This window comes from Selaginella moellendorffii, unplaced genomic scaffold (assembly GCF_000143415.4).
Source record: "Selaginella moellendorffii unplaced genomic scaffold, v1.0 SELMOscaffold_3, whole genome shotgun sequence".
Lineage (NCBI taxonomy): Eukaryota > Viridiplantae > Streptophyta > Lycopodiopsida > Selaginellales > Selaginellaceae > Selaginella > Selaginella moellendorffii.
Window position 1 is genome coordinate 3,587,999 of NW_003314264.1, and position 22,924 is coordinate 3,610,922.

The 22,924-nt window shown below is 48.4% G+C and overlaps 9 protein-coding genes and 1 non-coding gene across 17 annotated transcripts; 7 read left to right on the forward strand and 3 right to left on the reverse strand.

The window, feature by feature from the left end:
* Window positions 1–1,765: 1,765 nt before the first annotated feature.
* LOC112342955 (uncharacterized protein DDB_G0271670-like) lies at window positions 1,766–4,730 on the forward strand. 2 transcript variants are annotated; one of them, XR_002991127.1, is made up of 3 exons: window positions 1,766–2,348; window positions 2,444–4,502; window positions 4,558–4,730. XR_002991127.1 is itself a non-coding variant. In XM_024665656.1 (2 exons), exon 2 carries the CDS (start codon window positions 2,525–2,527, stop codon window positions 4,370–4,372), a length of 1,848 nt encoding a protein of 615 aa, XP_024521424.1. In that variant the 5' UTR covers window positions 1,766–2,348; window positions 2,444–2,524; the 3' UTR covers window positions 4,373–4,730. The 2 variants fall into 2 exon arrangements, 1 of the variants encoding a protein (XP_024521424.1); XM_024665656.1 differs by having other exon boundaries at window positions 2,444–4,730.
* On the reverse strand, window positions 4,693–5,796 carry LOC9643635. 2 transcript variants are annotated; one of them, XM_024665743.1, is made up of 3 exons: window positions 5,685–5,796; window positions 5,092–5,312; window positions 4,693–4,959 (listed from the first exon to the last, which is right to left on the reverse strand). In XM_024665743.1, the coding sequence occupies exons 2-3, from the start codon at window positions 5,269–5,271 to the stop codon at window positions 4,786–4,788; spliced, it is 354 nt and encodes a 117-aa protein (XP_024521511.1). In that variant the 5' UTR covers window positions 5,272–5,312; window positions 5,685–5,796; the 3' UTR covers window positions 4,693–4,785. The 2 variants fall into 2 exon arrangements, with proteins under 2 accessions (XP_024521511.1, XP_002963830.1); XM_002963784.2 differs by having other exon boundaries at window positions 5,659–5,770.
* A 102-nt stretch (window positions 5,797–5,898) lies between these two features.
* On the forward strand, window positions 5,899–7,188 carry LOC9655421 (RING-H2 finger protein ATL58). The gene is made up of 3 exons (XM_002963379.2): window positions 5,899–6,322; window positions 6,388–6,482; window positions 6,611–7,188. The coding sequence occupies exons 1-3, from the start codon at window positions 6,113–6,115 to the stop codon at window positions 7,014–7,016; spliced, it is 711 nt and encodes a 236-aa protein (XP_002963425.2). The 5' UTR covers window positions 5,899–6,112; the 3' UTR covers window positions 7,017–7,188.
* Window positions 7,189–7,292: 104 nt separating this feature from the next.
* LOC9643636 (ubiquitin-conjugating enzyme E2 28) lies at window positions 7,293–8,235 on the forward strand. The gene is made up of 4 exons (XM_002963380.2): window positions 7,293–7,444; window positions 7,562–7,689; window positions 7,782–7,886; window positions 7,986–8,235. Exons 1-4 carry the CDS (start codon window positions 7,375–7,377, stop codon window positions 8,127–8,129), a joined length of 447 nt encoding a protein of 148 aa, XP_002963426.1. The 5' UTR covers window positions 7,293–7,374; the 3' UTR covers window positions 8,130–8,235.
* A 118-nt stretch (window positions 8,236–8,353) lies between these two features.
* Window positions 8,354–8,425, forward strand: TRNAH-GUG. The gene has a single exon. It is a non-coding gene; the product is annotated as a tRNA-His (tRNA).
* Window positions 8,426–8,492: 67 nt separating this feature from the next.
* Window positions 8,493–9,937, forward strand: LOC9643637 (peptidyl-prolyl cis-trans isomerase CYP23). Its single transcript, XM_024665703.1, has 8 exons — window positions 8,493–8,606; window positions 8,671–8,784; window positions 8,868–9,016; window positions 9,095–9,167; window positions 9,411–9,500; window positions 9,557–9,596; window positions 9,652–9,740; window positions 9,796–9,937. Exons 1-8 carry the CDS (start codon window positions 8,508–8,510, stop codon window positions 9,814–9,816), a joined length of 675 nt encoding a protein of 224 aa, XP_024521471.1. The 5' UTR covers window positions 8,493–8,507; the 3' UTR covers window positions 9,817–9,937.
* LOC112342952 (pentatricopeptide repeat-containing protein At4g02750-like) lies at window positions 9,852–12,234 on the reverse strand. The gene has a single exon (XM_024665644.1). It carries the CDS (start codon window positions 12,165–12,167, stop codon window positions 9,855–9,857), a length of 2,313 nt encoding a protein of 770 aa, XP_024521412.1. The 5' UTR covers window positions 12,168–12,234; the 3' UTR covers window positions 9,852–9,854.
* A 1,605-nt stretch (window positions 12,235–13,839) lies between these two features.
* On the forward strand, window positions 13,840–15,316 carry LOC9643638 (GDSL esterase/lipase At4g01130). Of its 2 annotated transcripts, none has more exons than XM_024665679.1 (5): window positions 13,840–14,122; window positions 14,167–14,382; window positions 14,432–14,598; window positions 14,686–14,962; window positions 15,006–15,316. In XM_024665679.1, exons 1-5 carry the CDS (start codon window positions 13,861–13,863, stop codon window positions 15,203–15,205), a joined length of 1,122 nt encoding a protein of 373 aa, XP_024521447.1. In that variant the 5' UTR covers window positions 13,840–13,860; the 3' UTR covers window positions 15,206–15,316. The 2 variants fall into 2 exon arrangements, with proteins under 2 accessions (XP_024521447.1, XP_002963428.2); XM_002963382.2 differs by having other exon boundaries at window positions 14,194–14,382.
* On the reverse strand, window positions 14,592–19,282 carry LOC9655422 (ribulose bisphosphate carboxylase/oxygenase activase 1, chloroplastic). 5 transcript variants are annotated; one of them, XM_024665622.1, is made up of 15 exons: window positions 19,196–19,282; window positions 18,823–19,133; window positions 18,653–18,758; window positions 18,509–18,594; window positions 17,972–18,447; window positions 17,636–17,917; window positions 17,416–17,577; window positions 17,208–17,357; window positions 16,992–17,159; window positions 16,816–16,936; window positions 16,610–16,666; window positions 16,496–16,558; window positions 15,489–16,223; window positions 15,335–15,432; window positions 14,592–15,264 (listed from the first exon to the last, which is right to left on the reverse strand). In XM_024665622.1, the coding sequence occupies exons 1-15, from the start codon at window positions 19,223–19,225 to the stop codon at window positions 15,257–15,259; spliced, it is 2,853 nt and encodes a 950-aa protein (XP_024521390.1). In that variant the 5' UTR covers window positions 19,226–19,282; the 3' UTR covers window positions 14,592–15,256. The 5 variants fall into 5 exon arrangements, 4 of the variants coding, with proteins under 4 accessions (XP_024521390.1, XP_024521386.1, XP_024521393.1 ...); XM_024665618.1 differs by having other exon boundaries at window positions 14,592–15,432; XM_024665625.1 differs by lacking the exons at window positions 14,592–15,264; window positions 15,335–15,432 and having other exon boundaries at window positions 15,828–16,043; window positions 16,120–16,223.
* A 134-nt stretch (window positions 19,283–19,416) lies between these two features.
* On the forward strand, window positions 19,417–22,513 carry LOC9655423 (protein LOW PSII ACCUMULATION 3, chloroplastic). The gene is made up of 18 exons (XM_002963383.2): window positions 19,417–19,678; window positions 19,731–19,794; window positions 19,849–19,879; window positions 19,977–20,069; window positions 20,124–20,186; window positions 20,243–20,434; window positions 20,495–20,553; window positions 20,606–20,708; window positions 20,763–20,823; window positions 20,884–20,966; window positions 21,020–21,100; window positions 21,160–21,253; window positions 21,323–21,377; window positions 21,426–21,536; window positions 21,592–21,695; window positions 21,750–21,835; window positions 21,929–22,110; window positions 22,192–22,513. The coding sequence occupies exons 1-12, from the start codon at window positions 19,417–19,419 to the stop codon at window positions 21,217–21,219; spliced, it is 1,152 nt and encodes a 383-aa protein (XP_002963429.1). The 3' UTR covers window positions 21,220–21,253; window positions 21,323–21,377; window positions 21,426–21,536; window positions 21,592–21,695; window positions 21,750–21,835; window positions 21,929–22,110; window positions 22,192–22,513.
* Window positions 22,514–22,924: the final 411 nt, after the last annotated feature.

A 22,924-nucleotide genomic window follows, 5' to 3' on the forward strand; every position in this document is an offset into this window, starting at 1 on the left:
TATCTGTTCGCCGCATTCCGGGATGGAATGTGTGGCCGGAGTGTGACTACACGAGCACGGAATCCTCGGAAACATTGGAAGAAAGAATCATGTTGTTTGTTCCTGTGTGTGTCGTGACAAAAATCCTTGCCCGTGAATTCCTTGACGAGCAAGGCGAAAATTTTCTCCTGTCCATTGTGAATTGGATCACGGGGCTCGTGTCATAAAACGAGAGAAACTTTACCGCGCCCAGCGGTAAAAACACCAAGATTTCTACCCCTAGGGCTCGTCGACGAAACGAACAAAACAAGAGCCACCATTGCTATCCGGTACGATGCCCACCCCTCTCTTGTTGTCTTGCGCAGGCCGTTAATCACCGACGGTGACGTCTACGGGGGGCATACGTATTGGCGTACGGGCGAGGTGGCCAGGGAGGAAGCTCGATCGAGTCGTGTTTTGGGAAGTTTTTAAGGGAAGGGCAACTTGAGCAGTGAATGCCTGCCCCTGGCAGAAATCCAGACATTCTTATTCCAGCCAGGAGGTCAGCCCTAATTTCGTTTGGCCCTATTGTCCAGGGGATTCAACGAACGAGAACCACCGCTCTACTTCTAATCCATCTATCCATCCATCACGAAACCGCGACCGCCCGTCAAAGGCCTGGACAAGAATATCCCACGCGGTGAATATACCACGAATCCGACAGGCACCAGCTGCTACTGTCTGCTACGACGTTGAATACTCATGTGTGGCGATCGTAATCGCGAGGTCTCGTCAACCTTGGCACCTTTGAATCCCGATTTTTATACGACAAGTTTGTATTATTTGTTGGCCTGCCCGGCATACGGCACAGGCGTATACAAGGAATTCTACGCTGCATTGCATTGTAAACAAGAATGATGGCTCCCAGGAGGGGGATGCCGTATTTTTATGTTGTATAGACGGGAAGCTTTTTGTATAGACGGTCAGGGACGCCATACTCGCCGCAGCACCTGGCACTGTCCGCCAGTATACAAAAATACAAAGAAAAACTCACCTACTTTTACTTACCCGGTGGGGGGTAAGAGAATATCCCGCGTCCTGCGGTAGCGCCGCCCCGAGATAGATACTTTGGGACGGTGTAAAAAATGGATTTACCATGTGCTCTGTATGCTCCGGTCCGCTAGATATTTATTTCCGGCCTTGTCTTGGCGGGAAAAAGCCGGTCTTCACAGCTGGCAACAGCAAATAAAGCATGGACACGTGGGATCTGCGGCATGGCGGGAAAATCGCAATCCTTTTGACCCGATGCTGCTAGGGTTAGGGTTTTAATCCGCAGGAGAGTTTGAGGCGTTGAGAACACGTCTCCCCACTCTATCTTGGTTGTGGGCCTACATTTGATTCGTTTGTCTCGGCGAGTTGGAGACAAGAGAATGGGGTTCAAAGCTAAACCGATTTGGTGTCTTAAGCGTTGACCGGGTCTTGAATCTTATTTTTTCGACGGCCGAATCATTTGTTCATTTTCTAACCGGTAATTAATCCGGCTTGTCCAGGGGTATCGCTCAATCGCGCGCCACTTTAGGATACTTAAGAATGGACAAAGTTGGCGACAACGAAACGGGCGTGGTAAATTAAAAGCCCCTCCAAGGCGCGCCCTAAAATAGCAGCGGACAACTGGATGCCCGCCACGTGGCAGATGGCTTGAGACCCAAGCAAGTAAGAATCGCGGTCCAGCCTGGTGAAAACGTGGCGCCGCCCCGCCGGTACGGAAATGAATATTCGAGTACGGTGGCTGGCTAATAAGGATCATACACGTCGGATAGGCGCCTCTCCATGTTTCTTTACGGCGCACACCAAAAGCCTTTGAGCAAAGAAAGAGGCGAGAGGAGCGGGTGAGAGAGGAGGAGAGAGGAGGAGGAAGGAGAGAGAGAGGAGGAGGACGCTGGCCGCCATAGCCGGAGCTCGCGCGAGTTTCTTCTACCCAGCGGGCGCTCGAGAGTGAAAAGATCGCGAATCGCACAGCGGGGCATTTCTGTGCGTCCTCCATAGCTGAAGTAGCGAGCTCTGTCGCGCGAGGAGCGCGGGGCCTGGACATCGAATCGCACAGAGAATCCCACCTCTCGGCTCTCCATGCCTCTTCTTTCCTTCGCATCTTCGTCCGCAGTAGTGCTCACAGGCCGCTGCTCTGGTTCTTCCTCCTCCTCCCGTTCTTCCTTCTTGTGTTCTTCGTGCCCGCCCTCCTCGCAGCAAGGATTTGGGGCCTCTTTCTCGAGCACGAACACGAATCGCCAAAGGGATCTGGTGCTCCTGTCGCCGCAGCTCCTCAAGACCAAGCGCCTCTCCTTCCGGGACTTTAGATCGACGCCCATATTCAACAGCCGGCCATTCACGAGGTATGAATCGCTCGAATCTCTCGCAGCGGTGCATGGATCTTTTTCGGTCTTTTCGCTGTTCTTGGTTTCTCATGCTCTATTTTTTTGTCAAACAGTGAAGGCACGCCCCCCGATCGACCCACCAGCGGCGGCGGCGTGCCAGCGGCAATCTAGCACGGGGCATCGCGCGGAGCACAATGCCGGGGCCGCAGATGCGCTCATCGAGGCCACTGAGCGTCATGCTCAAGGCGGGCGTGGTCGCGCCCGCAGCCATAGCCAGCAAGAAGGGGAAGAGAGCCGCCAAGAACGCGTGGGAGGAGGTAGAGGTAGAGGTAGCCGCAGCTCAGTGCGCGATCGCGAAGAAGAAGCCCAGGGGCGGCGGCGGCGGCGGCGATGACGAACTGATAGTGGTGGAGGAGAATCTCATCCAAGTTGGAGTGGAGGAAACAGTGGAGAGCGAGGATGAGCACGAGAGCCTGTGGAGGAACAGCCGGATGTATCGACCCAGAAAGCTGCGCGTCGTGTGCTTGGATCCGGAAGCCACCGAGTCGTCGAGCGACGATGACGAGCTCAAGAGACCCGGCATGAAAGCTCGCGGCGGCGGCGGCGGCTGCTCGTCGGACGAGAGCGAGAGCGAGGAGATTGGCGGCGCGTACCGCAGTAGCAGCTACGTCAAGGCGTTGATGGCTCCAATGGCGAGCAGCCGGGAAGAGGACGAGGACGAGGAGGATGACGCGGGCGGCATACCGCCGTGCAAGACCAACGAGTCCGAGGTGGTGTCCGAGGTGGCGAATAGAAAGCCCCGGAAGCTCGTCCCCAGCGCCAAGCCCGGCAAGGGACGCAGCCAGCAGTCCAAGTACCGCGGCGTCCGCCAGAGGCCGTGGGGGAAGTGGGCCGCGGAGATTAGAGATCCTTTCAAAGGCACCCGGCTGTGGCTGGGCACGTATGACACCGCCGAGGAGGCCGCCATAGCCTACGACAAGAAGGCCCGGGACTTGAGGGGCGATAACGCGCAGACCAACTTCGCCCCCGGCGAGTTGGTGGTGTTCAAGAACAGCGACAACGAGATCACGACGTATCGATCGGAGAGAGTTAGCGGCACGCCGCGAAAAGTTGGTGGTGGTGGTGCTGCTACCACTACTACGACTGCCACTGCTGCTAGCGCTGCTGCTACTGCGCCTCCTCCTCCCAGAAAGGACGTTTGCGTGATGAACTTCTCGACGCCGTATGCTGGCGGGACTTGCGAGGAAGTAGGCGAGGAAGATGACGAGGATGGCGGAGATAACGACGAGGATGAACAGCAGCAACAGGAGATCGAGGAGGAGGTGGAAGAAGAAGAAGAGGATGGGGATGACGAGCAAGATTTGTTGCTCAAGCCCGGGCCCCCAAGCTCGTCAAAAGCGCAATCGCCGTTCAAGGCTCGTGCTGCGTCTCCGTGCGGTACGACGGTGGGATCTTGCAGTACTTCCTCGCATCTCACTGTTGCGGATGAGGACGAGGCGAGCCGGCAACAGTTGCCGACGACGGTGGCGAGATCTGGAGCCAAGAAGAAAAGTCGGGCGGTGGTGTCGTCGAGGATGGTGGTGGCCGAGAGCTCGGACAAAACGGGCGGTGGGCGCGAGAGGTCGCCGGCTGCGGCTACTCGGAAGAGGTGCTTGAGCCGGAGCAGCAGTAGCATGGTGGCGAACTCGCCGAGCTCCGTTTTGGTCCGCTCGCTCTCGCGGAGAGCGGCTGCTACCACGACCACTACCACGACCACGACCACGACCACGAGTAGTACCACGGACAGTGAGTCGTACATGACTGAGGACTCGGGCTCCACTTTCAAGCTCGAGGTGGAGGTGTCCAAGAACAGCAGCAAGGACTCTATGTTTGACGACGATTTCCTGCAAATGCTGGGGGTGGCTTTCAATGGGGACGATGATGGTGGCCGGGGTGGCTGCGTTGGTGGTATGGATCTCGACTTGGATATGCTCGGGGATGGTTTCGGTGAGGACGAGATGGACTTGGAGTACTTCGCCGATTTGTCGACGATACAAGTGTGATGGGTGTGAGCGAAGCGAGCGATCAAAAGGGATCGGTGCGTGTGACTAGAGAAGCAAGAATTTTGGGAGCCAGTTTTGTTTGGAGGTCTTGAGAACTCTCGGAGGAACTCGGCTTTTCAGTTTCAGTCAGGTACATAAGTTTTCTTCCTTCGTTTTTTTTTTTGGTCTTAAGCTATACATATCAGATGATGAGAGAGTGACGCTACTGAGAAAGTTTTGTAGCGAGCTGTTGAGAGAGTTTTGGGCCCAGGTTTGTAGCGAGGGGCCCTGCGAGAGGGTGTGATCCAGAAAAGTTTTGTGAATGTAGATGTTTGCCTGAGTATTTAAATGAGATCGGTCTTCGATCGAAGTTTACATATTGACAAGTGTGAGAAAGACAACGAAGAAGAATCGAATCGAGAAGTTAGCTGAGCTTACTTCTTAGCTTTAGAGAAGCGGAGGCACCTATACTTCTCGCCGCTGACAGTGATCTCGAGAGCGCCATCCTGATTATCCGATGACGAGGCAGTCCCCATGAGGACGCTCTTCTCCTTCTCGAGATTGTCTCTTTCCATCCGGAGCCTGGCCTCCTGTTTGGCGATCTCGGCCTGCCAAATCCACAAGACACAGGTGTCAGCGAACAGAAAATTCGCTGCAACAAACCAAGGAGAGGGGCCGGAGCTGACCAACGATTAGAGAGAAGAAGCGAGAGAGATAGAAAGGTGAGGTGCGAGGCCTACCTCTCGTCGGGACAGTTCAGCTTTCCACGCGGCCTCTCGCTCCGCCACCTCGCGCTCTCTCTCCTCCAAGTAGCTCTGCATCTCTCTCTCCTTCATGATCCGGTCTCGCATGTCAGCCTCGAGTGCCTCCTTGAGCTGTCTCACAAAGTTTTCGACCACGGCCTTGATTCGAAGGGACATCTGCCGCTGCTGGTGCTGGCCCGCGTGTGCTTGAGTGCATCCTGCCAAACAGAGCACAGCGTTTCTAGGTGGTGGACGGACACCTTTGCAAAGAGTAAAAGCGTAGCAGGAAGAAATCCCGACTCCAGATTTACGATGAGAAGAAATGTACGGAAAAGAAAACAAGAGAGAAGATCGTCGCTGAGCATAAACAAAACGAGTTTTGTTGGAAGAACAAGTAAAAATGCGGTACACTAGCAATGGAAGGAGAGAAACAAGGAAAGATCATCACGCGCAATCGGGCTTTTGCTTCTAAATGATTGTCTCAAACGCGAGGAGGCAAAACGATCAGCAAAGGACGGGCAAACAATCACGAAATAGACAGAGTGGCGAGAAATGACGACTCACGAGTGGGGTAGCAGAAGATTTCGCACCTCGAAGCTGTGACGATGACGCGCAGCAGCAAAATCCCTACCTAGCAGAGCTCAGCAAGCATCGCCCCTGGACCGCCGCTCGTCGGCCTCGCCCTCCAACCCTAAATTCGCAACTCGTGGCAACACAGTCAGTGACACAAGGCAGAAGCACGGCATATTCCGGAAGCGTATGCCATGAAATGTTCTTCGGCATATTCGTTGATAGGGGTTCGATTCCGATCTCGCTGCGTGGGTTGACTTCCAGTGGCTGTGTGCGCTTCGTTGTTTTGCGATGCTTTTGCGATTCGGCTTTTGGATCGAGGTAAGGAGAGACCCTGGGAGATTGATTCGGCAAAATGGGCTTGGAGAGAAATCGAAGTAGGGAGTAGCGAGTAGTTTCTAGGAGAGCTAAGAACAGGGGGAGATTTCGCAGAGAAGTGAGAGCTTCCATGTCGAGCCAGTCCGCGTGTGGCATTAGCTGCAACGCGGGGACGAGCTCGCAGCTCAAGCTCTACCAGACTTTCATCTTCGCGACGCCCATTCTCTTCACGCTCGTGTTGCTGCTGCTCTTTTGCCTGCTCTACTACAAGCGCCGGAGGAACGCCAGGGCCGTGTCCCAGATTCGTGCGCAGTTCTTCGCCAGGGGTCTCTTCGCCGCGGTAAAAATCTCGATTTCTTCCTTTTCTTTTGTTTTCCGGATTGAAAATGCGATCATCTCACGCAGCCGCTAGACCATGGATTGAACAAATCCTTCCGGGACAACATTCCCACCATCGTGTTCGATGCCAAGTTCGCGGAGACCCGTGGCGGAGATACACAGTTAAGCTCTTTTTCTTTTCTCACGCTCTCTCTCTCTCTCTCTCTCTCTTTTATCTGGAACTTATAAAGTAAGGTTCCCGGAGTTCACGGAAGAACTTTTGTGTTAAGAACTCTTTCCTTTGACCCAGATGCGCGGTCTGTCTCGGCGAGTACCAAATCGGCGAGAAGCTCCAGCAGCTCCCAACGTGTCGGCACACATTCCACGTCGAGTGCATCGACGAGTGGCTGGCGGGCAATTCGACGTGTCCAATCTGTAGAACATCGCTGCTCCAGAGCGGGCGAATCGTCCCTGTAGCATTCGCCGACGATGACGACGCCGACGATCCCACCCAATCCGCCTCTCCTCCAGCCGAATCTCAGCCATCGCAGCAGCCCAGCATCGAGGAAGATCCGCGCGGCGGTGGCGACGGCTCCATCAAAGACGAAGAAACCAATCGCGATCGCCGACACAAGCGAGGATCCAGCAGGTCCTCCCGGTCGTCATCGATCGGCGAAGCGATCGAGCAGCAGCATGTAATCCAGATTGAGCGGTAGAATGCGATTTCTCTTAGAGTGGATCAAAGAGTGGAGGATCGAAATCCATGGACCATCACGAGTTTTTCTTGAGTGAAGGTTTCTGGACCGTTAGATTTGCATGTAACATTTTACTCCAGATCAAAGGTAGATCTCTTCGGATCTAGAGGAGTGGAAGTTCTCCATTCTCCAAGCTGGAATATAAGTTTGATCGCTGTGATCTTGGTTTGGTTCACAAAGGATCGCCATCGCCGACCCTGCGCTCAACCAGCATAAAGAAAGGACCCTACCCTAGCCTATCTAGAAAGTTCTTGCGTGCCCTTGTTAGGGTTTTGTGGGGGAGCGACTAGGGTATTGCGATTTGCTTGCTGCCGCGGCCATGGCGTCCAAGAGAATCCTCAAGGAATTGAAGGACTTGCAGAAGGATCCGCCCACGTCGTGCAGCGCAGGTGAGCGCGCGCCACAAAATCCATGGGATTTTGGTGTCGGGATTTTCCTTCTTTGCCTTGATTTCTAGCTGACGATCTCGTCGATCTATCGATCTCACTGCTTTGCGCGATTCGCAGGTCCCGTGGCGGAAGATATGTTTCATTGGCAAGCGACGATAATGGGTCCGCCCGATAGCCCCTACGCGGGCGGTGTGTTCCTGGTCACTATTCATTTCCCCCCCGATTATCCGTTCAAGCCGCCCAAGGTATGGCTTTTCTGGGAGCGATCTTTTGCAGTTCCTAATTTGCTCTTTGTTTGGTCTCTTCGTCTTCGATTTTTTCCTTTTGGTTCTCCAAGGTGGCATTCAGAACAAAGGTGTTTCATCCCAACATCAATAGCAATGGTAGCATCTGTCTCGACATTCTCAAGGAGCAGTGGAGCCCCGCCTTGACAATCTCCAAGGTTTGTTCTTTCCTCGACAACCAAGAGAGAGCTCTCGTGTTCTAAATGGTTTTTCGTTCCTTTTCTTTCGCTCGCTCGCTCGATCGATCGATTTACCAGGTGCTGCTATCAATCTGCTCGTTGCTAACCGACCCAAACCCCGACGATCCCCTCGTCCCCGAGATCGCCCACATGTACAAGACCGACAGGCCCAAGTATGAATCCACCGCCAGGAACTGGACGCAGAAGTATGCCATGGGATGAGCTCGGGAGGAGCGGCGATTTGTGGACGCATTGGCTCGCTATGATGTTTGTGATACCTTTTGGTTGCTTATATAAGTTGAAGTATTTGTTTTATGCTTTGCAATTCTTTCATTGCTGTACAAAGAAGTTCTATCACGTCTATAATTACCCCAAAGTATCAAACAAAGTGTGCGCAGAGTAGTTTTCCAATGTGAAGTGGTTTCTCATAGTGAAGATCAATTGAGGTGGCTGTAGTTTAGTGGTAAGAATTCCACGTTGTGGCCGTGGAGACCTGGGCTCGAATCCCAGCAGCCACAGTCTTGTTACTTTTATTTAACCTAAAACACGTATCATTAAGGTTTACTTTCATTTTTATGTGAGGAAAGAGAAGCGTTGGAAATGGCGCTCTGGAGAATAGGGTTTTTGTGCTTGGCCTGGTGCGCGGCAGCGGCGGCTGGGGCGGAGCCGCAGTTGGGGTCCACTCGAGTCGTCTTCCAGGTAATGTGTAGATCTTCTTCTCATCCCTCAGATCTCAAGGCCTTTTTTCTCTCGGATTTGGCAGACAAAGTATGGCGACATTGAATTTGGATTCTATCCCGATGTTGCTCCCATCACCGTGGAGCACATTTTCAAGCTTGTCAGGCTCGGAGCGTACAACACGAACCATTTCTTCAGGGTATATAGATTTTCGAGAATATGGATTTTGGAGAATGTCACCGATTTCTTCGCTTTTTTCTTTCTTTTTTCTTTGGCGAGAAGGTCGACAAAGGATTTGTTGCACAAGTCGCTGATGTTGTTGGAGGAAGAAAGGCTCCTCTAAATGAAGCTCAGATGGAGGAGGGGAAGAAAACGATCAAGGGGGAGTTTTCGGACGTGAAACATGTTCGTGGGATTTTATCCATGGGCAGGTGAGGTGAGCTCTCTCTGTGTTTATGGTCTTTTCGTTTTATGGAGAATTTCAAGTGATTTGTGGCTTTTCTTTTCAGGTATAGTGATCCAAACAGCGCTCAATCGTCGTTTTCAATCTTACTTGGTTCTGCACCACACCTTGATCGGGAGGTAAGTCTCATTCTTTTTTCTTTTTATGCAGTTTTCCCGTTGCATTCTTCTGTAACACAAAGCAGCTGCTACTGTTGTACGCATGTAAACAGCTGCGCTAGAAAAGAAGAATGCTAGAGTAAACTTGCAGAGAATTTGTTCGCATCAGAATAATGGTGCTGACTTCAGACACTGCAAAACAAGTTTCATCTTACTCGCTTGTACAAGGTTGACCTTTCCTTGTTTTCCTGTTTTGTTTTCCAGTACGCTGTGTTTGGGAAGGTGACCAAAGGATTTGAAACATTAGAACTCCTCCAAGAGCTGCCTACAAAGCGCGAAGGGATTTTTGTGATGGTACGAGGCTGTTTTTTTTTTTTTTTTCTTGTTTATATCTCTGTTTTAAATTTCAGCCCCAGGAACGAGTAACCATTCTTTCGACGTACTACTATGGTAATTCCTTCGCTGTATGTAGTCCTTTACTCACCTAAAGTAATTGTAATTTCAGATGTAGATCCTGTTCCTTTAAAGTGCGAGGACGAAGTGTCCATTTTGAGGAGAAGATTGATTCAAGCATCAAATGAGCTGGAGGAACAGGTTTGGTCTTCTTCAACACAACAATGTCTTACTCATGGATTTTGTGCTTCTGCAGAGAATGAGATGTCTTCCTTGAGCCGGATTGGATTTTGTTTCAAGAGTGGTATTTGATTTTTACAGACTGCTTGCTGCTAACTTGGTAATGTTAGAGAGCAGCACATAAGGAACAGTAAAAGTGGAATCAACCTTACAGATTATATGCTTCGCAGTAGCCGTAGCGCGTCGAACATCATTGTGGATCTTACACCCACTGAGTAAGGCTCCCCATGCAGAAAAGCTAGGCAGGTATGGCATTGCATTCATAAGTTCTTCTGCCTTTTGGAGCTCTCCAGCCCGCCCGAGAACATCGATCAACGAACAGTAGTGCTCCGACGAAGGAGCAATGCCGAAGTCGTCCCTCATCCTGAGAAAGTGGGAGCTGCCAGCGTGGAGCAGGCCTTTGTGGCTGCAAGCGTTGAGCAGCAGCACCAAGGAGACCGAGTTTGGCTCGAGGCCTTGGAGGGTCATCTCTCGAAAGAGCTCTACAGTGACTCCGCCATACCCAGCTCGAGCTTGTGCCGCCATCAGTGTGTTCCACGAAGCTACGTCTTGCTCTGGCATCGCTCTGAAAACAGCCGCCACTCTCCTCACTGCTGGAACGGTCTGTGCGTAAATCTCCAGCATCGAGTTCCAGGTGATGAGGTTTCGATCGAGCATTGTGACAAAGATGGCGAGTGACTCGCTAAGCAGGGCTGGATATGCAGAGATCATTGCATTGCAAGTGACAACGCTCCACACAGGCATCCTCTCGAACAGCACTCTAGCTTCCTCAATGTACCCTCTTTGGGCGTATGCTGCAACCATGGCTGTCCACGAAACCACGTCCTTTACAGGCAGGGCATCAAGCAATTGTCTTCCACTCTCCAGGTCTCCCTCTTGAATGTAACCTTGTATTACCGTGTTCCAAGTCACCACACTCCACTCTGGCATTGTCTTAAACAATGCTAATGCTTCACACAGATGCCCAAGCTGGGTATACGCTTGGAGAAGTACGTTAAATGAAACGACGTTGTGACTCTCCATTTGATCAAAGGCTAGTTTGGCATCGTCAAGGTTCTCGGCTTGAGCAAATGCTTGGATCATGCCCGTACAAGCAACTACGTCCCGGAAGGGCATAGAGCTAAACAAGTTGGCAGCTAGATCGATATGCCCGTTTAAGGCATAAGCTTGGAGCATTGTGTTCCAAGAAACCATGTTGTGCTCCGGCATTGCATCAAAAGAGTTCTTCGCGTCATCCACCTGAGAAGCTTGCGCAAAGGCTGATAGAAGTGTGGTCCAAGTGACAATGTCCCTCTTGGGCATTGTTTGGAAGATCTTGCTGGCTTGATTGTGATGACCATCCTCCGCGTATCCTGCGATCAGTGCGTTCCAAGTCACAATGTTGTGTACTGGCATGGAATCAAACATCTTCTTCGCATCCTCTAAACGATCGTTTTGAGCGTAGCCCTGGATCATTGCGTTCCAAGACACGATGTTTCTCAGCGGCATCTGGTCAAGTATTTGCTTTGCTATGCCAGGATGGCCGCTCTGTGCATATGCCGCCAAAAGCGCAGTCCACGAAACCACGGTTGGATTCGGCATTCTATCAAAGAACTCCCTGGCGAGATCCAGTTCCCCGTTCTGCGCAAAACCTGTGATCATCGTGTTCCATGAGATTTCGTCTGGAAGAGGCATGGTTTGGAAAATCCTGGCCGCATTGTTGAGGTTTCCTTCATGCGCGTAGCCTTGGATCATTAGATTATAAGAGACCGTGTCCTTGATAGGCATGGAGTAGAAAGTCCTTTCCGCTTTGAACATATGCCCATGTTGGGCATACGCATTAATCATAGCGTTCCAAGTTACTAGGTTCTTTTCTGGCATGCAATTAAACAGACGCTCTGCATATGCAAGGCTCCCAAATTGTGACAACGCACAGATCATTGTCGTCCAGGCAACGACGTTGCGATCTGGCATTCGATCAAACATGGCTTGGGCCTCTTGCAGATGCCCGTTTTGGGCATATGCTGTAAAGATGATGTTCCACGAGAAAAGGTTGGGCCGGGGAATCGAATCAAACACCGCCCGTGCCTCGACCAGGCTCCCGCATCTTCCATACATCTGTATAAGCAAATTAGAGAGGAACTTGTTGCTGCTTGTGCTGCTGATCAGGGCGTGGATCTGTCTCCCTTTCTTCAAGTCCCCAGAATTCCCACACTCCCTCAAAAGTAGCGCAAGCTTCTCAATCCTCTCCTCTTCCCCGTGGAGCATGGCTTTGGGCTGGGCCACCAAGGTGAGGCAAGGCAAAATGCCCATCCTTCCATTTGTGTTAAGAAAATAGTTATTGCCGTATAAACTATAAAGTGCTCCTACTTTTGCATTACATAAACCATACTTAACATGAGCCAGCATGCATCCTCGGAGAAGGCTGGGAGATGGCTCCTCGTCATCTTCGTGTTACAGTGATATGTAAGATTGCTATTGTCTTGGTTTCCCTCACTTGGTTTTGTAGCTCTCTCATGTATAGAGAAACAATATATAAGTACAGACGTACATATATGAGTCCATTTTTCACGCCTGACTTACGTGGTGAAGTTATGAGGAATGCTTAGAGTTACACTGCACCTCACGCCTCACTCTCTCTAAGTATCTATGCAAGTTTAATCTAAACTACTCTTGCATAATTGATTCACTGGTATCACTGGAAATGGAAATAGGATATCTTCCCTAAGAACTCGGGCAACATCCTCTTGTGTGTATAATGCTGCTGGGCACTTGCCTCAGCTTCTTCAAAGGCTAGGAACACAATGGACTTGGAGAAGATAGAGCCATGGTCCCATTACGATCCATTGGCTGCCCATGTTGCAAAGAACTAAGATAAGGTGCTAAGCATCCAATAAATAAGAAATTGAAGAAAGAACTTGGAAAAAGCTGATCATGGTGAAGAGTAGTGAATTCATGATCACCACTTGTGATCATGGAGGAGATTTATGTTGAGCTCGAAATAGCCTACAGCCTAAATCTCTAGAGGATGATAATGTGGGCAAAAGGGATGGCATTTTAGGTGTTGATATATTTATGTTACTATATAAGCTAATTTAAGATATGTAGAATTCACTTATTTAACTTCCCTAAATCTAATTTTCGTTTATTGTGTGCGCAAAGTCGCAAACATATTAATATAGGGCAAAACACAGATTATATATTTTTAAAAAGAAGATTTAGGTGTTATATAGCAATATAGTTTGAAAGATATAAAAATTCTCCTAAATTATGAAAACATAATCTCTAAAATTAATATTATTATTTTTCCAATTAACTAAAACCTTTACTCGGTTTTCTGCCATAAAAGAAAATTAAAAATAAAAATCAATCCTCGAAAATTCAAGAACTCCCTTTCTTCCCTTTCAATTGATCTTTTTATGGATTAATGTGTGATAATGATCATTCTAAGACACCTTACCTTCTTTGGAAGAAAAAAAAAGAAATGAAAGCTCTCTTCTCTAGAAACAAAGAAAATAACATTTCTCATCTTCTTTATTTAAGATTCACCCAAGTGAAACCCAAGCATACAGGAAAGCATTAACAACAATTATGAAAGTAAATGGGGCCATCTATATTGCCAAAAAAAAATTCTAACAATAATCATAAATAGCTCACTTTGCCCTGTCAAAAACCTAATGCTAAATGCTGTGACAATGAAAAGTAGATAACTCAGTGTATACATTGGAATAAAATGGATTCTAAAATTGCAAAAAACCCTAAATTCATTATCCCATTCGGAAGACATTTTTACCTTTGAGAGATTTTCTTATGGGGAAAATTTGTCTGCCTAATTCATCTCTATTGGGAAGTTTATCCATTAGGGTATTTACATGATCCCCAATATATACTAAAATCATCAAAAGTAATCAATCCATATCAAGACTTCAAATTTTACTATAAATGGTGTCCCAAAACGAATAGTAGAACTTAACATGAAATTTTTCCCAAACCACTGGTTCGAGCTATTTTGACCGTTAATTGACTAGAAGATACTCTTCACAAGTCCAAAAGAAAGAACAAAAGAAACTTAAATTAATAAAGGTAGGTAGATGGGCGAGCTATGGAAGCCATGGTGATCAGGAAATTGGTAATAGCTCTTGTGATGGCGGTGTATAGGATTCTTGCGGTTCGATCGGGCCAGTCCAGCAGCGGCAGCATTGTCAGCCCCGATTCCATGTTTGCATTTGGGGATTCTTTGAGCGACACCGGAAACGATGCCTCGGCGTTCCCTGGATCAAAGCCCTCGCTCCATTACGGCCAGACTTTCTTCCGCAAGTTTGCTGGCCGGGCCTCGGATGGGAGGCTTCTCATTGATTTCTTGGGTCAGTTCTTTCGATCTTCCTTTCCGAGTGAATTTCTTTTCAAGTTCTTGTTCTTTCTCCGAAACTTTTAGCGCAAGCATTTGGTCTTCCATTCCTTAGCCCCTACTTGCAAGGTTTCAATGCGGACTATCGGCATGGAGTCAACTTCGCGGCTAGAGGAGCCACTGCTCGCAGCACCTCGATCGTGACACCGTTTTTTCTTAGTGTTCAAGTCAGCCAGATGATCCACTTTCGCGAAGCTGTTCTTGCTGCTCCACAAGGTTCCAGTGGTAAGCTTTTGTTTGGCTCTTGCTAAGCTTTTGCTCGCAGCCACTCCACTCCTCCCAAACTCGACTGTGTTCTCCACGGCGCTCTACGTGATCTACATTGGGATCAACGATTTCTGGCAAAATCTAAACAACAATCGCATGACCATCCAGCAGATAAACTCGACCGTGGTTCCTCAGTTGATACAAACAGTACCCAAAGCTTTGGAGGTAGCAATTCTTCTTCTTCTTCTTCTTCTTCTTTACATGTAACAATGAGATGATCTTTCTCACGTCTTTCTCTTAAGGCACAAGCAGAGGCTCTACCACGACGTTGGCGCGAGAAAGTTTCTTATTGTCACTGTTCCTGCCGTGGGATGCCTTCCAGTCGTCTTGAGTGAGTTTGGATCCTCCAGTTCGGAAGATTACGATGCCAGTGGCTGCTTGCGAGCTTTCGACGATGTCGTGGGGTCGTACAACGCACGGCTGCGCGCTCTGGCTCTCGGTTTCGCGGGGAAGTTTGCTCAAGCTCGAGTCTTCTTTGGAGATATCTTCGCGGTTCACAAGGATGTGATTGCCAATCCCGAGCTTCACGGTACGTTGTGCTGATCGAGCTTTGTTGATCTTTCTCGCGGCAGGATTTGCGCCAAGCTCGAAGTTGAGTGCTTGCTGCGGTGGCGGCGGCAAACTCCATGAAGCCGTGAAGCAGTGCGGGGTGATTGCCACGCCGGTTTGCGAGTCCCCGTCCTCCTACATCAGCTGGGACGGGATCCATTTCACTGACGCGTTCAATCGCGTTGCCGCTGCCAGTATCCTTGGATCGATTCCATCAATTTAGATAGAGCATTCTTGTTGGAAGAACATGAGCGTTTGCGTAAAGCTGTTTGTATCAGTTGTCTGGCGACAGAAACACGCATGGATCAGAGCTAGGTTGAAAGGAAAGAAAGAACTTTGCAAGAGTAAGTACCAAGAATGCCACACTGCGAAATGACAATCTTTGCATATGGTCGATTGAATCCCCTCTCAGCGACCACTGCTCGGGTATCGCCTATAAGCTTGGCAGTACTGTGGGGATCCGCGATGAGATTTTTCCCAAGGAACGAAGAGAAGAAAATACGTACCGGAAGTAAAGATTGCTCGTGTTATCTTTGACCACCCTGGTACTCGCGATCTTCCGGACAACGTCCAGGCCTTCTACCACCCGGCCTACCACCGAATTCGTTGGATCAAGCTCCGGAGCATCCTCAAAGGCAATGCAAAACTCAGTCCCGTTTGGATCCGGCCGTGACTCTTCGTATACGACTTCAAACTTCCCGTCGCGAGCTATAAGTTTCGGCTTTGCTGGAGGCTTTGTGGCATCTATGGCCATGATCGAAACCGCACCTTTCACGTTCTTCGGCCGTTTCCCCGTCTCGTCTAGCGTTTTCATCTCGCTGGCTAGAGCTTTAGCGTCTAGACCACCTGCGAATTGAGCTGTATCCTTGGCTCTACCGCTCAGGCTGAAGGTCCTGAGGCCTCCATTCTGTATGTAGTTCCCTGTTATCTTGTAAAAATCTCGCTTCCTATAACTCACTCCCTTCTGACCAGCCGCAATCTCTCCAAAGCGTCTGGCGCCCACTGGTACGTCGTCTTCGTAGAGTCCAACGACGACGCGGCCTGCCGGTTCTCCATCGATGCTGATGTCCAGAAAAACTTTGCGTGTCACAGTTGGACACGGCTCTTCGTCAGCGAAAGCAAAATTGTCATAAGTACCGTGCAATGCCCCTAGTGTATACACTGCTTGAGCAACAAAGCTGCGTTTTCCAGTTGAGAAACTTAAGAAAGGGTTTTCATTCTCTTTTGCTCCAGCGGATTTCCTATATACAATGTCAGTATTATATATATCAAGAAACTACACACCCGCGTTCTTTCGTTTTTCTCTAGCATGCAATGTAAATAGCATACCTTCTGCGACACTAATAACCCTTTCTAATGTGTTTATACCGACCACATAACTATGAACGGGTTGCTGAATCATGCTCTATCGAAAGCAGAATTCATCTGCCAAAACCGAAAAGGTACTTAGTACCTGTTGAAATGTATGCATATGCATGGTAACTTCAGCACCTAGAGATGGAATAATTCTTACCCTCGAGAAAATGGAAGCGAGAGAATCGCTAGAACAACCTTGATAACCTTTTCAGGAATTCCACTGAAATTAAACATGTCAATAAGGGAAGCAACAAGCAATTTAGCTCAATACCTTTTTTTCTCATCTAGCGCTTTCACTTCGGATTTCTTCGTGGCGTCCGATTCAACCCTGAGGAAGAGGCTATTTAGTAGCTGTTGAAATATGCGTTTACATTTTGACCACTGCCCATACGCGCAAAACAAACTTACCGGACTTTGCTTTTGCTACAAATATACGAACAAGCAACCACAACATGGAGTTTAAGTTTCGCGCATTACTTCTCGTCAAAATCATAAATGCAAGATCCATTGTCACTCCTTGCGGTTGGGTCATAGTTCGCTGCATTGGGGTCTGCGCACCCTTCAGGCACTGGAATGTTAACCTGTTGTGCGGCCTTTCCTGAATCAATAATATACAGAGGTCCAGCAGAGGATAAGAAAAAACAAGTAGTTACCGTAAATGTTGGATTTATCGGCGACGGAAATTTTGGGTTTAGAAGCTTCAGCAGAAAAGTCATATTCGCAAGTTCCATCATCGCTTCTTGCAGTCGGATCGAAATTAGCAGCATTGGGATCGGTACAACCCTCAGGAACTGGAAGATTGATTTGCTGTGCAGCTTTTCCTGAAAAAACAATGGTTAACAATCTCTCAGGTGTTTTAGAGAACGTACCATATAAATTATTTTTTTCAGCTTTTTGACCTTTGGAAAAATCATAAACACAAGTTCCATCATCGCTTCTTGCCGTTGGATCGAAGTTTATAGCATTGGAATCGGTACATCCCTCCGGCACTGGAAGATTAATCTGTTGTGCAGCCTTGCCTGGTAGAAATGTTCAAGCAAGCAAATAAAAGAAAAACGCACGAGCTTAAATGCTTACCATACAAATTGTCTTGTTTCAAAGAACTCGTTGCGGGAGTTTTCTCAGCAAAATCATATTCACAAGTTCCGTCATCACTTCTGGCCGTAGGATCGAAGTTTCTTGCGAAGGGATCAGCGCAGCCTTCTGGAACTGGAAGCTTGACCGCTTGGGCAGCTTTGCCTGCAGTTAAAATGTTCCTCTAAGAAAAGAGAAAGAACGGCGAGTTTTTCTTTTTTACCGTAGAAGGTATCCTTCTCCCTTTCATCCTCATTTGCATCACCCAAGGAACTCCCCTTCATATACTTATCAGCCAGATGATATCGCTTCACATTCTCCTGCTCTTTAACAAGCATATTTCCATATTCGAGTAGCTTGTCAATCGTCATGGGAGGCTTTGGAAAAGTCGGGGGACCATCCTTAGAGTTGACCAGCTTCGGGCCTATATTTTCCACCCCAACCTGGGTAATCCACTTTCTAACCTCGTCATCGTAGACTCGGGCCCTCAGAGCACCAAAGAAGTCTGTTTCACTTCACGTTAGTCACAAAAGAATGCCTATAACAATACTCTTCTTACCTATAGATTGTCCTGGAAAGGTGTCCACAAGTTTAACGATGTCCTCATCAGGTACCTCGTCACTTCTGAAAATGCCTTTACAAACGCCAATCCTGTCCTCCCTTGTAGGCGCCCAGTAGAACTTCTCCATGCGACCGTCACGGATCAAAGGTGCATACAAAGTCGAGAAATCGTTTCCAGTCACAATGATCGGAACTCGGGGTAACTCCTCCTTGGTGTAAATTCCAGGCAGTTGGACGTTGGTTGGATTGTCCGCGATGTTCATCAGTGTTGCATTTACCATCTGGTTGTTGACGGTGTACTGCGTAGTCCCTCCCATTCTTCCAGCACCGGCATCCAGGTCGTTGATAAACAAGACGCACATTTGGCCTTTCTTCTTGATAATATCAGCTGCTTCCCGATATCTCTGTCGGATTAGCTTTGCAGGTTCTCCAGCATTGCCGCTCTCGAGCTCTCCAGCGCTCATTGCAATGGGACTGGGGTATAGTCACAGAAAACCCAATCAGTTACAGAGTCATCTCGCTTTTACCACCTTACTTGATTCCTAGTTTGGAAAACACCAATTCGCACTGAAATGATTTTCCTTGTCCTTTGCCTCCCCAAACACCGAGAATAAGAGGAACCTGGAAATGGTTTTCCAATTAGCAAGCAAGCCAGCAGACCATTGGAAGCCACTCCCACCTTAATATTCGGAAGAGCCATGAAATTCTTGGAAATGTGAATGACGAGCTTGTCCATGAACGCTGGAGCGATGTATAACCCATCGATGGTGTTATCCATAGAGTAGCTGAAAATTCCAGTCTAAGATGGAAAAATCCGAGCGAAAGAGAAGAACAAAGAAAGAAACTTACACGCGCTGAGCGGTGTTGAGGTACTCGAGACTCGACATAACGGCAGTCTGCGTTCCTCCTCCTTGAGGGCCTTGATACAGCGAATCCACCATCCCCTTTCCTCTCGTAATATCCTGCTGATCATCCGACGTATCGGTCCCCAGGCCTTGCCATCGATCGGTTTTGCTCTGGGAGGATTCATCCACTTGGCAGACTACACGACCTTTGGCCCGGAAATTCCCCGCGCGAGCACTGAAATCATGCTGATGCACGACGCTGCCGTGAAATGCCGATGAGAGTGGCGATCTTGCGCCAATTGGATGCGCGGATGCCTGAATTCCATGGAAATTTCATCAGTGCGTAGATATCTCTAGAGAATGATAGCGCGAGTTACCTGCACTAGGAGCTGCATTGACGCTGCCATTGCTTGATCGAGGAGCCCAGCTCGGCTTACAAACAGAGTGTTGCCCTAGGGATTATTCGTTCTCAACGGCTACAGTCGTGCCACGTTTGAGGGGCTTATCCCAAGGGAAAGCACTAGAATGCGCCACGTGGACGGATTTTTATCCCATATTTTCCCTCCAAAATTTCAAGGCTTAGGGTTCTAATGTTTTAATGGCGATGGCTTTGGCCTGCCGCTTTCCTTCTTGGCTCGTAGCTCCGCGCTCTTGCTCGCCATGGAATCGATCTGGATTCTCCTCTTTTTCGCTTTCGCTGCATCCTTCCATTGGCAGCGATTCCATTTCCAGAATTTTGCGCTTGAACAGGAACTGTGAGCGGTGGAGGAATCGCGCAGCTGTGGACGCAGCGAGCGGATATGATCCACGGGACGGGGTCGCGGTGTACAAGCCGGCGTCCTATGACGTTCTTGTGAATGGTGAGTTGTTTCGATGAAGAAGAAATTGTTTTACCAAGCTCTGAATTTACAGATGTCGTGGATGCGACATTTTTCGCTCTCGATGAGGGAAACAATAGACTGGAGATTGAATTTCCGTAAGTGTTTTGTTCTTCCAATCATACGATTGAGAGATAGATTTTTCCATCCAGGCCGCTGCCAAACGAAATTTCCAGCTACAAGGTATGTTGGATCATTTAAAGGGGTTTCCAAAGAAGAAAAAAAGAGGCAGACAAAGAGAAGAAGAAAAAGATTTCTGGCTAACAACAATGTTTCGCAGGGATCATCAGATGACTTTATCGACGCAAATATACAGCTAGCTTTGGCTTTTGCGAACAAGCTAAACGCAGCGAGAGGCATCGTTACCAAGATAGTAAGGTCGCGTTCTGTGCTCGTGCGTTTTCTAAAGTGGAGTCTATTTATCTAGGTGTTTCCAGATAACGTGGAGAAGAGAAGAGCTTCCAGGGTTTTTCGATCAGCTTTTGACCTCGTAAGCAACTTTTATATGTTGCCAGATTAGAGCTCATAGTTTTGTGTGCTACTCAGAGTAAAGGGATAAGCCTCGGCTGCCTGGATGATGTTCCAGGAGGCAATGGCTTTCTAAAAGCATTAAGAGGCGCGTTCGAGCTGGACTTTCAAGAAGATGTGTCGGGAAAATGGCAAACTTCTTCTCCTCCGTCTATGTATGTCGTGGTGAATTGTAGCGGCAATGAGCTCCCGGATCTTCAGAAGTATATGGTGAGGGCTGTGCTTCTGGTTTTATGCGCAACTTCCTTCACGGTTTTCTATGCAATGCAGGATGCCGTCGTGGGAAGTGCTTCTATAGTTTTGTTCAACTTACAGCTAGATAAGTTAAGGTACGAGAAATGTTTAAAACGTTGAGAACTTCCGTGCTAAGGACCGCGACAGGTCAGATCTTGGCCTGTTTGGATTTCCAGGCAAGGACTTGCAGTACGAGTTTCTGTCGCAGTTCCTCCCTGCCTTCTACATTCGCACCAGGGATTACTCCAAGGTAAAGTAATGTTCTCTCGAAAATCTAATGATGGTAAGAAGATAACGCTCACAGAACGTGCCTTTTGCACCTTTCATCGTTAATTACAGTGGAGCACTACTGAGACGTTATCCTGGTATGCCATCGCTCTTAATCTTGTGTTTGCCACATTAAGGCTTGGTTTTGTTTGACTCAGGACCATGGCAAGTCATGATTAAACAAGCGAATGGTGTATATGCTTGCGTAGCTGAGAACAGACAGCGGTTTACGCTAGGACAAGTATTGTCTCTATAACGTACATAGCATTCGTCTGATCTGGATAAATCGTGCAGGCCAAAGAAGAACTTTTGCGATCTCTTGGACTGCAAGAAAAAGAAGGCAGCAACCTAGAGTTCTTGCGTAGAGGTTACAAGGTAAGCCTAGTAGTTGCTTTAACGAAACACTTGAAAAGCTTTCCTTTCGTGTCAATTAGACGTCGACATGGTGGGAGGATGATGCAGCTCTCGAGAAATCATCGGCATGGAGAAGCTAGTTTCCTTCTTGTGGACGGAAGCATGTAAATTAAGGTAACATGTTGACTCATTTTGATCTCATCTCTTGCCTCTTTTATCCTGAGTTTCTTCGGTGCTACATAGCTTCGTCAGACTTGGTGCGTTGGAATTAGGACGTTCCAGCTTTTAAGAAGTTGAGGTATGTACTTTCTTCCAATAGTCAATCACCAGAGAAAGACTATGACAGGTCAGCCTTGGGATTATTTGTAACTGTAGCGGCCTACCAAGGAATTCCAATGTTTCTTTCGCCGCTAGATTAGATTCTAGGCGACTGGACCACCATTTACGCTTCAAAAACGTAGCTTTTCTTCCTCTCGCACGCTGGCTAATCTCCAGTGTTTGTTTTGCAAAAGGATGGACAGAGCTCTCGCTGCGATTCTATTTGCCGCCGTTGAGTGGCAAGTCATGATCAAAGGAAACGAATGGTGAGGACAGACAGCGTTTTACACTAGAACAGGTATCTCGCTATAAAAATTACCCACATCCTGTCTAATCCGTGCTAAACGAGCAGACAAAAGAGGCACTGCGCGCGTGGACTGCTGCGAGACAAGGAAGGAAGCATTTTGAAAATCTCCGCAGATGGTAATGGCTTACAAGGTAGGCCACGATCGCTAGTAACTTGTCTTGTCATCGGTCCCGGGAAATATAGAAAACGCGAAAGAGACTAATTTTCTGTGCTTGGTTTTGTAGGCACGAACGTGGTGGGATCTGGATGAATGGATGGGAGCTGTGTGCTGTTGCCTGCCCAAGATCTTTGATTGATTGATCGTTCGTACCCTGTTGCGCTCTCCGGCAATCAAGTCTGGATCAATGAAGCTCGATCGAGAGGCCCAGAAAAAGCTTGCTCCAATGGATGGATGTACTTACCATGGGTAAGTGTAAACAAGCTCTTCTTTTCTATGCTTTTCTCGTCGGGAGACTAAAACTCTTTGCTTTTGGCGCTATAAATGCAGGTACTTGCTCTTGCGGGACGTCACAAACTCGGGGAGCCTTGGATCTCGATGACAATGCCAGTGCGCGAGTGACTCGATCGATCGGTGTCTCTCTCGTGCTAATGTACCTTGGATCTAAATCCTCGCGAGAGGCAGGCACCACAAACATACATTTTCTTGCAATTTTCAAAGCGGGCTTGGCATGTGGTGGCGAGGATTGCTCCCATATTCTATTCGTCAATGCTGGGCGGATTGTTTACTTGTTTTAATCGATCAAGGGGAGAGTATGACAGGGACGCACTAGAAAAAAAATTTGCGGTGCTGGTACCACCTTTGTTGCTAATCCTGTGTTACCTGGATGTTGACTTCTTGGTTTCCTTTGAATGAATCTCATAGCCCACAAGCAACTGAGGTCACTGCTAGTAATTGTGGTGGTGGTAAGCGGTAGCGTTTCGTTTGGGGGCGGCATATTCCAAATCCAAAACCCAAGTGTGCACTCATTCAAGTTTCTTAACTGGTTAAAGTCAACTAATGCCAACAAAAGGATGTAACGTAAGGGCGAGAGACTAAATTAATCAAACCATGGAAAAATCATCCATGGTAAAAATCGATCGCATTTTGGTATAAAGGGATTTATAAAAGCGCATCCAGTCGCTGTCGATCATCGTTCCCACAGCCACCATTTGGACAAAGCCAACAACAATCATCATGCTTCCAAACAAGTAGCTACATTGGTTAGTCCTTTGCGAGATCC

Coding starts and splice junctions, on each gene's coding strand:
- LOC9655422 (XM_024665618.1), bottom strand. CDS start 19,225: ATGGCAGCGTCAATGCAGCTCCTAGTGCAG. Junction 18,448..18,508: donor TTTTCCAAACTAGGAATCAA/GTAAGGTGGTAA, acceptor ACTATACCCCAG/TCCCATTGCAATGAGCGCTG. Junction 17,160..17,207: donor TGAAAAAAATAATTTATATG/GTACGTTCTCTA, acceptor TTGTTTTTTCAG/GAAAAGCTGCACAGCAAATC.
- LOC9643637 (XM_024665703.1), top strand. CDS start 8,508: ATGGCGCTCTGGAGAATAGGGTTTTTGTGCTTGGCCTGGTGCGCGGCA. Junction 9,501..9,556: donor GCGAAGGGATTTTTGTGATG/GTACGAGGCTGT, acceptor TTTAAATTTCAG/CCCCAGGAACGAGTAACCAT. Junction 9,741..9,795: donor CAAATGAGCTGGAGGAACAG/GTTTGGTCTTCT, acceptor GTGCTTCTGCAG/AGAATGAGATGTCTTCCTTG.
- LOC112342952 (XM_024665644.1), bottom strand. CDS start 12,167: ATGCTGGCTCATGTTAAGTATGGTTTATGTAATGCAAAAGTAGGAGCA.
- LOC9643636 (XM_002963380.2), top strand. CDS start 7,375: ATGGCGTCCAAGAGAATCCTCAAGGAATTGAAGGACTTGCAGAAGGAT. Junction 7,690..7,781: donor ATCCGTTCAAGCCGCCCAAG/GTATGGCTTTTC, acceptor TGGTTCTCCAAG/GTGGCATTCAGAACAAAGGT. Junction 7,887..7,985: donor CCGCCTTGACAATCTCCAAG/GTTTGTTCTTTC, acceptor TCGATTTACCAG/GTGCTGCTATCAATCTGCTC.
- LOC9655421 (XM_002963379.2), top strand. CDS start 6,113: ATGTCGAGCCAGTCCGCGTGTGGCATTAGCTGCAACGCGGGGACGAGC. Junction 6,323..6,387: donor CCAGGGGTCTCTTCGCCGCG/GTAAAAATCTCG, acceptor CATCTCACGCAG/CCGCTAGACCATGGATTGAA. Junction 6,483..6,610: donor ACCCGTGGCGGAGATACACA/GTTAAGCTCTTT, acceptor CCTTTGACCCAG/ATGCGCGGTCTGTCTCGGCG.
- LOC9643638 (XM_024665679.1), top strand. CDS start 13,861: ATGGAAGCCATGGTGATCAGGAAATTGGTAATAGCTCTTGTGATGGCG. Junction 14,383..14,431: donor TGTTCTTGCTGCTCCACAAG/GTTCCAGTGGTA, acceptor TTTTGCTCGCAG/CCACTCCACTCCTCCCAAAC. Junction 14,599..14,685: donor CAGTACCCAAAGCTTTGGAG/GTAGCAATTCTT, acceptor AGGCACAAGCAG/AGGCTCTACCACGACGTTGG.
- LOC9655423 (XM_002963383.2), top strand. CDS start 19,417: ATGGCGATGGCTTTGGCCTGCCGCTTTCCTTCTTGGCTCGTAGCTCCG. Junction 20,435..20,494: donor CGGATCTTCAGAAGTATATG/GTGAGGGCTGTG, acceptor TATGCAATGCAG/GATGCCGTCGTGGGAAGTGC. Junction 20,554..20,605: donor TTACAGCTAGATAAGTTAAG/GTACGAGAAATG, acceptor GGACCGCGACAG/GTCAGATCTTGGCCTGTTTG.
- LOC9643635 (XM_024665743.1), bottom strand. CDS start 5,271: ATGTCCCTTCGAATCAAGGCCGTGGTCGAAAACTTTGTGAGACAGCTC. Junction 4,960..5,091: donor CTGAACTGTCCCGACGAGAG/GTAGGCCTCGCA, acceptor TGGATTTGGCAG/GCCGAGATCGCCAAACAGGA.
- LOC112342955 (XM_024665656.1), top strand. CDS start 2,525: ATGCCGGGGCCGCAGATGCGCTCATCGAGGCCACTGAGCGTCATGCTC.